Genomic DNA, 10,459 nt, shown 5'->3' with positions numbered 1-10,459 from the left:
AAGGAGAAGCGGACTCCCCACTGGGAGCCCAACGTGGGACTAGATCCCTGGACCCCCCGAGATCACTCCCTGAGCCGAAGGCAGATGTTCAACCACTGAGCCACCCAGACGTCCCAGTTAGAAGTAATTTAATAAATCATCCAAGTCCCTCATTTTCCCATGGAAAAAATAAGGTCCAGAGAATGTATGTGATTGGTCCATGGGAAGTTCTAGATAACAGCCAGAATTGACATCTCCTGGATCTCAGTTTAGGGCTCTCCCCATAACAGCACACAGATTGTCATTCATTCCTTTGTCAGCTTTTCTTGAGCTTCAATAATGTACCGCACTCTTCCCTCGAGACGGATACAGATTAAATAAGGCATGGCCCTGCCCTCAAGAAGCTCTTGTGTTTGTTATGTTTTGTGCATGTTGGTGTATTATAGTTATATCCTGTGACAAGAAATAAATGAAAGCAAAATGGCAAATACTTTTTCAAGTAGGACAGACTAAATACTTGCTGGAGTGCCAAATGAAATTAAAAATGTTAGAAAGTGAGCAATAAGAACTATATGACTTAAAACAGACACCAACAGAGATATTAATTAATTCAAGGCTGGATTTGATTGTTAAGGGGAGTTTGCATCACTATCACTGCTGAGAAGAGAGCCATTTTTAATGGATTTTGATGGCATCCTGCCTGAGTCTTAGTACCTAAATGTTAGCCTGGGTGAGATAAAATTTGAATTAAGCGATCAGGAAGACTGATGGATGGTTCAATCTGCAACTGTTTTAAACAGTAGAAAGTAGTGAAATAGGGACTGTTGAGTACCCAAAAGCCTTGCTAACTTTCAGATCTGAACTTCAAATTTTATTCTTTGATTCCTTAGGAGGTTCCACCTCCTTCTCCAATTGACCTTTCTCACAAAACCTAAGCTCTACTCAGAAACAGATGCTCACTCCCGGGCATCCTCTTCATCTAAGACCGTTTGATTTGCTCTCTCCCCTCTCGGCCTTCTTTCCTTAGAGCAAGGGTCTCTCCTCACCCCTCAAACCTGAGCCTCATGCCCTTACCTCATTTCACACCCTGCTTCCTGAATTATCTTCTCGTTCTGAAATCCTTAGCTTCTTTCTACAGAATCCTTCCCTCTCTGCTTTCACACGTATATAGGTCTCCTTGCATTTGGAAAAGAAAAAAAAGTTGCTTATCCTGATGGCCCTCCTAGTTACCATACAATCTCTTTTCCTTCTTAAACCATCAAGCTTTGAGAATGAATGGTTTATACCTATAAGCTACAATCTGGCTTCAGGCCCAACTACCATTGACATTTTTTTTTTTATTTACTTATGATAGAGAGAGAGAGAGAGAGAGAGAGAGAGAGGCAGAGACACAGGCGGAGGGAGAAGCAGGCCCCATGCACCTGGAGCCCAATGTGGGATTCGATCCCGGGTCTCCAGGATCGCGCCCTGGGCCAAAGGCAGGCGCCAAACCGCTGCGCCACCCAGGGATCCCCCCAACTACCATTGAAAATGCACTCCTAAAACTCACATGGTTTCTGAAGCATTAAATGAAATAGATTCTCTTAGGTCTGATTTCCCTTGACCAGAGATAGATTTCTGACGTTTAGAGCATCTTATAGCAAGCTCTAATACCACATTTTCTATGCATACTGGACATTTTCGAGCATTCTATTGCTACTTCAACATAGTTAAAACTGAACTCACAATTTTCTCCACTGATGTTCCCACAAATGATTCTCCCATATATGACTGATGGCAAGCTCTATGAGATGTGGATCACATCACTCGCATTCATTGCTATAGCTTCATCATGCTACCTGGATGTAGTCAATTGTTAAAATGAATAAACACCATTCTAACACCATTCTCCCACTCACAGAGACTTAATTCCTTAGAGGCATTTTGATTTCACCTCTCTCCTTCATCCCATAAATTAAATCAGTGATCAAATGTTGTTGATTATATCCTCAAAATATGGTGGTTAAGGGTATGGGTTTGCAGTCTAAAGGATCTTTTTGACTCTCTGCTCTGCTATTTTCTAGCTGTGACTTTGGGCATGTTCCTTAACCTCTCCATTTCTTCATTTATAAAATGACAGTAATAGTGCCACCAATAGGGGGTCAGTGAGAATAAATGAGATAATGTATATAAAGTGCTTAGCACAGTACCTGACACATAGCAAGTACTCAATAAATGATAGCTATTAAAATTATCTTTCACTACTCCCCATTGTGAACCCATACTCTGCTGGGGATGTCTACTGACTACTGTTTCTCTTGGCTAGAATGCTCTCCTTCCTTTCTACCCATTCAAAATGCTATTTACTCTTTTTATTAATTTTTACTTTTTGAAAGTGATGCATATTCATAAAGTTAAAAAAAATTAATAAGACTTGTAAAGAAAAAAAGCAGGGATGCCTGGGTGGCTCAGCGGTTGAGTGTCTGCCTTCGACCCAGGGCATGATCCTGGAGTCCCAGGATCAAGTCCCACATCGGGCTCCCTGAATGTAGCCTGCTTCTCTCTCTGCCTATGTCTCTGCCCCTCTCTCTCTATGTCTCTCATGAATAAATAAATAAAATCTTTAAAAAAGAAAAAAAAAGCAGATCCTTATTCCATCTCTCTCAACTTCTGATCTGTACTACTAAAGCAACCACTTTTAATAATTTTTGCTATTTCTTCTAGTGTTTACTTCTGCATATCTACGTAATATATTGATGTTTCTTGATCTTTCAATTTTTAGGTAGTACTTATTGCCTTCTTATTATGAAAGATACAGATTTAGACTCTTATAACACCATTCTTTCCAACTTGTGTTCCCTTCATACTACAAAAGAGTTGCAATTTGGTAATCAGTAAGACAGTGTTTTCATTGTGATGGCTATGTAAATGTCTTTCACTTTGGAGCCAAGTAGCATTTTATCACCACGACTCATTTACTTTTTTTTTTTTTAAGATTTTATCTATTTATTCATGAGAGATACAGAGAAAGAGAGGCAGAGACATAGGCAGAGGGAGAAGCAGGCTCCATGCAGGGAGCTTGATGTGGGACTTGATCCCGGAACTCTGGGATCACACCCTGAGCCAAAGGCAGACGCTCAACTGCTGAGCCACCCAGGTGTCCCAGACCCATCTACTTTTTTGTGCAACTTTCAGTTTTTCCTAGAGTTACAAACTGCCTTGGTTTTTCTTAGTTGGCTTTATTTTCTATATATTAATCACTAATTCTTCACTAATTTCCCATAAAACTGTAAAACCTTTCTGAATACTATTCTCCACATGGTCAAACATATCAGGTAATCTATCAGTTAATTTTCAAAAATTTTTTCTTTAGAGACATCCCTCCTGTATCCCTCCATCTTACCACTCTACACTAGCCTGCTTGCTCTCTAGATGTGCCACACAGCTGTCTACCTCAACTTTCTTTCATTATCATTTGGGGAATTCCCTTCACCTCTCTTTTATGTTTATCCCATTTTCTGGATCTCATGACTTCCTCTTTCTTGATTTACTCTCTTATTGGATGGAATGTATATTCTGGTCACTTCCTGAGAAGTGAGGTTTAAATTTTATATCATTTACTACTCCTTAACATGGACCCATTGCTCCTGTAGGCAAGTCTACTTACCATTTACTAGAATATTTTCACCTCCACATCATTGCCTTCTATCTTGGTTAGAATTTTCTCCTATTTCCTGTCTACATGTCCAAACGCTGTTTGTATATTCAAACTTTCTATTTTTTATGAAAATAATGCATGCTCATAGTTTAAAGGTTAGTTATAAGACTTATAAAGAGAAAACAAGTAAGTCTCTTATCCTATTATTTTCCATTCTCAATCTATGCTCCTAGTGGCAAATACTTTTCATTATTTTAGCTGTTTCTTCTGGTGTTTACCTCCTTATTTCTAAATAATATAACAATATTGATATATTTTGACTTAAAGATTTATTATGGAAGATTAAATTTCACTCTTCTTATGCCATATCATCTTCTGTCTCTAACCTTTTCTCTGTCTATCCTCCAATATAGTTTGGGAGGATGTAGAATTCTGAATTAGAAATAATTTTCTCAGAATCTTAAAGGCCAGACTGTATCTCGGTGAATTCATTGTGGTTCCTAGAAATTGCCTCTTCTCTTCCACTGTACTAAAATACCCCATCCTTTTAATAGTCAGTTCTAGCTTGCATGCCTTTGGTTTCATGATTACTAGAATGCACCTACTTCTCCGTTTTGAAAAGCAAAACAACATTAGATCATCCACAATCCCTTTGGACTTCTGCTGTTCTCCATGATTACTAACCGAATTTGTCAGTGCCCTCGATGTAATTAATACAGGCTATTTGGAGCACTACAACAGGGAGCCCTGATCTTATCTGCCAAAGTGACATTTAAGCTGAGATCTGAAGGATGAATAGCAAAGTCCATGAATGCATTCCAGTGGAGATGGTTGCATGTGCAAAAGCTGTCAGGGGAAAAGGCGCTTTGGGAATTCAAGGGATGAAAAGTGGCCAGTGAGGTGGAGCTTGGTAACTGAGAGGGAAAGTAGGCCTACCTTATGCTAGAAAGGAAGTCAGGGGTCAGAGAATTCAGGGCCTTGTGGGTGATGTTAATGCAAGATTTGGGACTTATCCTAAGGGGTAAGAAGCTACTGAAAAGTCATTAAGTAGAGGAGTGACTTGATCTGTCTTCCAAAGATTTCTGGGGTTGCAGTGTGCAGAATGAATTGGGGAGAGCCAATAATCAGGAAGATATGGATATGGGCACCTGGGTGGCTCAGTGGTTGAGCATCTACCTTTGGCTCAGGTCATGATCCCGGGATCCGGGGATCGAGTCTCTCATCGGACTCCCTACGGGGAGCCTGCTTCTCCCTCTGCCTTTGTCTCTGCCTCTCTCTCTCTGTCTCTCATGAATAAACAAATAAAATTTTTTAAAACGAAGATATGGATTAAAATCAGTTTTATATAAGTGTCAGGAAAAAAATAAATGTTAGGGCAGACTTGGAAGGGAGAAAGAAATTTCAAATGGGCAAAAGGTAGTCTTATGAAGTATGTTTGAAAGCTCAGCAGAAACAGTTAAATTTCTTCAACTTGCTGATGGCAGTGATTTAGATGCTGATATAACAGCCTCAATTTTTTCCTCTCTCTCTCTTTTTTTTCATTTTTTAGTATTAGATGGAAAAAGCGTCTCCTTCTCACCATTCCCTTCCTGCTGGATACATGAATCCCTCACCAACTGACTGATCCTGGGAGCAGTTTGCTCCCCTCCTTCCCAAGTGTGGAGCTCGTCCTGTGCCCTACCAGTTGTTCTGCCTATTTGCCATGGTGAGATTTCTGAGGGGTTGAGGTAAAGGTGGGAAAGAGTAAAGGAAGCAACAGAGGAGGGCTTCTGAGGGGCTTGCATAGAAATGGGGCAGCAGAATTGAAATGGTGGGGGAAGAACACTTTCCCTTTTTCAGATAGTATTTTATGTAGTCAAGACAGTAATAAGGACGGGAGACTGCTTCCTCAGGATTCCAGCCTGCAGGAGACTGGGGCTTCTGCTGCAGTCAGCTGATACACCACAAGAGTTGGTGTTATATACCACGGGTTCTGACAGTTTAGGCAAGAGGAAGTTAGTTTTTGCAGTTCTGTTTATGCAGTTGGCCAAATGAAAAATGCTGGCTGATGGGTTTGCTTTTCATAGTCATTGACAACAGCTTTCCACAACACCTAGGTTTTCTTTGGAAACTGTGAAGAGGTACTGAAGAGAAGAAAAATAATTTCTTCTTGTCTTAAAGAAGCTCACAAAGGAAAAGTAATTCTAGAGGGTGCTTATGCGAGGAACTCTAATTTCAAGTTGGGTTTGGATATGGGAAGAAATTGCCTTGCATAAATTCCATGTTTTGCTGAGCATATTTTGATTTGTGTGGGCATTTTTATAGTCAGGCAAGTTACTCCGGACCCATGAGTGTAGGTGTTGTGATGAAATAATTAGGACGTAGAGATAGCAGAATTACAATAACAAATGAAAATCTGACCAATACTGCTATACTATTAAGCAGGACAACAACAATGGCATGTGAGGTAATACATGATGGTGTGTGAGAGAATACTGCAAAATAATTTCTAGTTCCCTAATTTTTAATTTATTTGTAAACTTTTTTCTTTTTTTTAAGATTTTATTTATTTATTTATTTATTCATTCATTCATGAGAGAGAGAGAGAGAGAGAGAGAGAGAGAGAGCGAAAGAGAGAGAGGCAGAGACAGGGTCCATGCAGGGAGCCTTATGTTGGACTCGATCCCAGGTCTCCAGGATCAGGTCCTGGGCTGAAGGTGGCCCAAAAGCGTGGAGCCACCTGGGCTGCCCAATTGTGTGTTTTTTTTAATTTTTAATTCTTAAAATATTTTATTTATTCACGAAAGACACACACACAGAGGCAGAGACACAGGCAGAAGGAGAAGCAGGCTCCATGCAGGGAGCCTGACGTGGGACTCGATCCCAAGGCTCCAGGATCACACACCAGGCAGAAGGCGGTGCTAAACCGCTGGGCCACGGGTACTGCCCGCGTTTTGTTTTTGTTTTTTTTTTTTTAAGTAACCTCAACATTGGGATCCCTGGGTGGTGCAGCAGTTTGGTGCCTGCGTTTGGCCCAGGGCGCGATTCTGGAGACCCGCGATCGAATCCCGGTGCATGGAGCCTGCTTCTCCCTCTGCCTGTGTCTCTGCCTCTCTCTCTCTCTCTCTGTGTGACTATCATAAATAAATAAAAATTAAAAAAAAAGTAACCTCAACATCAATGTGGGTGGGAAGAGGTTCAAACTCTACTAGGAGATCAAGAGTCACATGCTCTACCAGCTGACCCAGCCAGGTGCCCCTCCTTCTCTAGCTTTTTAAAAAGTTGATCTGTTTGAGAGACACCTGGCTGGCGGGTGTTGAACACATAGTAGGTGTTCAACAAATAATTAGTGAATCAAATTATATTAGTTGCTGTGTTCAATAAAGTAAAGCCAGAAAATAAACTCTATTTGAAAATAGGTCTTTGAAACAGTAGAGAGCAAAACCTTAGATCCATTTTGCCAATAAAATCAAATATCCTAATATCTGATTAGTATACATTTAACATAAATCTTACAAAATCATTCGATCTAGCCTCGAGTGTGAACAAACGGAAGGAACCATAGAAGGGAAAGAACTGGACATGTTTCCAATCGTTAAGTATTTCTTCTTGGCAATTGAGACAGTTCAGGAACATACCTCAAGTCTCTTGCATTGGCACTTCACTGGGGATGGGCTACTCACTGCTCACACAGACTCAAGTTCAAACTTCATAGGGTGTTTCTGAAGATCCTTTGGGGTTTAAATGTTCAGTGGGGCCGCCCCGCCCACACATCCCGGGCGTCTGCCGTGACCCGTGTTCTTTTTCTTCACTTACCCTGAGCCTTCTCAGTGCCCTCGCCCTCGGCCTGGACTTTGCCCACTGGGCTCCTTTGGTCACACCCTCTAAAACCTTCCCACGTTTCAAGGTCCAGTTCAGTCTCGGCCTTCCCAGGTTTCAGGGTCCAGCTCAAACTCTAGAGCCTTCAGGAAAGCGTCCCCAGTCCCTTTTCAGACGCAGTGTCGCTCTGCTCTATTTACACCCCAGCACTTGGAGTCTATTCTAGCAGCCATTGCTTTCAAACGTGGTTTTTGCACGTCGCTGTCCCCCGCATTAGATTGCAACCACCCCGTTGGGGAGGTCTTTTAAGAAGTCGCCGTGTCCGGCCCCTCGCACAGTGTCTGGTGCCAAGAAAATGCCCAGGAAAGATTTGTTGAAATGAGTCTAGACCCCAGAGAGGAGAAGAAGCGCCTGTGCCCAGCAGCAAAGGCCCTTCACGACCTTCACGAGGGGGAGGCCTGTGGTGTCGCTGCACCCTGTCCCCAGCTCTAAACTGGGGGAATGTGGCGCGGCAGGAGGCTCGAGTACACGTTTCTCAACTGTCTACTTATTTCATCTTTACTTTTATAGAGGAATCTGGAAGTTCTTCTCCAGCAGCCTCGGGACGAGCCAAAAGGGCGGCGCAAACCGGGAGAGCTGGGGGTTGGGACGCCCGGTCTCGTGGCAACTCTGGATTCAAACTTTATATTTCATGTTTAAAGTCTCACAAATTGCGGCTCTAACCTGAGAGCCGAGAGAGTAGAGGGTTTCCTGGAGCATAAATTTTGCGTCCTAGGGAAGGCTCTCAGCACTCGCGGCTTCGCCTCGTTTATCCTCCTCACAGGTCTCACCGCGGGGATCTCCCAGGCGCTCCTGCCCGCGGTTCGGCCCGGCCGTCTCTGCCGCTTCCTCCCTCAACCCTCCGGGCAAACCCGGTCCGGGCGAGTGGGGGAGCTCCCAGCCCGCAGTACGAGGCGGAACGGGGGCACGGTCGGACTACAACTCCCAGGATGCTCTGGGAGATGCGCGGAGGAGGGAGCCAGTGGGAGGGGCTTGGGGAGGGGGGGGTGGCAGGGAAATCCCGCCCCGCTGCGCAGCAGCAGCGACACAAAGCCCGACTTTACAACCTCATAGAGAAAGTGGAAGTAAGACGGCTTAGGTGGGGAGGCAGGACGGGAGAAAGAGGTGGAGGAGGGAAAGCCGCGTAGGTGGGAGCGGAGCCAGAGTCGTGGGGACACCCGCACCTTTGCAGATGAGGAGGGGGCGGCTTTCATAACTAGTCCCCCCGCTCCGCCCTGCCCGCGCTGGGGTCCCCACGGTGCCTGCCCGTCCCCACTCCTCCCTGCGAGCCTGGCTCCTCCCCGCCGCGTAGCGGGGAGCCCGGCTGCCTCGCGTGCTCGGGGCGGGCCGGCGGACTGCACAGTGGTTCCCCAGCCCGGTTCCGGGACGAGAGCGCGGGGCGGAGCGGCCGCCGCGCACCGAGAAGGGGCTGCGAGCCCAGCGCTGCCGCGGTGGAGTTAGGGCCGGGCCGGGGGAGTAGCGCGGGGCCGAGGCGAGGCGCGGGGTGCCCCGGGAGGGTCCCCCGTGCCGGGAGTGGGGCGGAAGCACGCGGGCTGGCCGCCGAGGCCGGCGGGGAGGGAGGGCGGTGGCGCTGCGCCGGGAAAGAGCGCAGACGGCGGGGTGCCGAGCCCGGCGCAGGCGGAGAGCTTGGGGCGCCCCCCTCCCCGCGGGAGGAGCCTAGCGCTCCTCCGCCATCCCTCCCCCGCGCGCCAGGCTCGCCTTCTCGGCGGGCTGCTGCGGGAGCGGCGGGGCGGCGGGCCGGGGGCCCGAGCAGGGGGAGCGGCGGGGCGGCCGCCCCCGGGACGGGCGGGCCGGGGGCGGGCTGCGAGTGAGGCGGGGCGGGCGCCGGGCGCGAGGGCGCGGGCGGCTGGGGGGCGGGGGAGCGCGCAGAGCCAGGAGGGCAGGCGGTGGCGGGGCCGCCCGCCTCGCCGCCCGCCCCACGCCGCCGGCCCGCGCCGCAGTGTGAGTCGTGGACGGCGCCCTCCCGGACCGCTCAGTAGAGCCCAGCTCGGCGCCCCGCAGCCTTCGTCGCGATGTTCCGCCGGAGCTTTAATCGTTTTGTAAGTACACTCGCTGCGGCTCCACGCGTGCGGTCGGCTTGCTCGCCGGCCCTTCGCCGGCTCCCTCGGAGCAATTTTGTGAAAGGATCATTGTAGCCCTGGGAGCCACCACAGCACCCCCCCCCCCTTTTAGGGTTTAACTGAACCACGTTGCCCGGGCGGCCGGGGCGGGGAGGCAGGTAGGGCTCCTGGCGTCCCCCTCCCCCCGGACGATTTCGCCCGAGCTTCCCGGGGCGATACAAACTCCGTCAACGACGGGGGGCCGCCCTCGGCCCCGATGGTGGTGGGGTTCCCGGAGGCACCGCTCCGGGGGCCCCTCGGGTTGCCAATTAGTCGAAGATGGCGTTTTATTATCAGGGAGGCTGCTTTCTTTTGTTTCCTCTGCCACGAGCACATGGAGGTAAACCTAGACCTGTCACTGTGTCCCAAAAAAAGACCTGGGGAGCGAGGGAGCTGCAGGCGAGGGCAGGGCTCAGCCTTGCCCGGGATCGGCCGGGCGGGGGTCGGCTGACCAGAGGCCCAGCAAACTTTGGAGCCCCCGCCTAAGCAGCTCACCTTTGGGGTCTATTGAAAGCGAGGGCGATCGTCAGGGTGGGTTGGGTGGATGTGCCGACGCGAGGAGGCTGCACCGCCGCTTCTGAAACCTCACCGGCCACTGAACCCCCGGACCTTGAGCCCGTGAGAAAAGGCAGGCTCTGGCTGCACTCCTCCGTCCACGATCACGCCTTCCAGATCCCCCGAAAAGCGGAGCTGCATGTCCGTGGGAGTCTGGCGTTAGGGAAAAAGCGATTTTCTGGCTACTGACTTTTTTGAGTAACCTGTTTACTCCTAGAGCGTACATTAAGAATGGAGCAAGGCAGGGACCATTTACTTGTGTGCTGCTATTTGTAGCAACTTCCTTAATTGCAAGATGAGGTGGCGGGAATAGGATTTTATTTCTGCCAAT

General features: G+C 47.9%; 1 protein-coding gene across 4 annotated transcripts in view; it reads left to right on the top strand.

Moving 5' to 3' along the window:
- Positions 1–9,333: 9,333 nt before the first annotated feature.
- ATP11C (ATPase phospholipid transporting 11C) overlaps positions 9,334–10,459 on the top strand; it is a 182,319-nt gene continuing 181,193 nt past the window's right edge. For all 4 annotated transcript variants that reach the window (XM_055337932.1, XM_055337931.1, XM_055337930.1 and 1 more), the window contains exon 1: positions 9,334–9,513. In XM_055337932.1, the coding sequence (XP_055193907.1) occupies positions 9,487–9,513 (27 nt within the window). In that variant the 5' untranslated portion in view covers positions 9,334–9,486. The remainder of the gene's footprint in view (positions 9,514–10,459) is intronic.

Source organism: Nyctereutes procyonoides, unplaced genomic scaffold (genome assembly GCF_905146905.1).
Source record: "Nyctereutes procyonoides isolate TBG_1078 unplaced genomic scaffold, NYPRO_anot_genome, whole genome shotgun sequence".
NCBI classification, from domain to species: Eukaryota; Metazoa; Chordata; class Mammalia; order Carnivora; family Canidae; genus Nyctereutes; species Nyctereutes procyonoides.
Note: the sequence above shows the minus strand (reverse complement) of the source record. Positions and strands in the feature narration are given on the sequence as shown.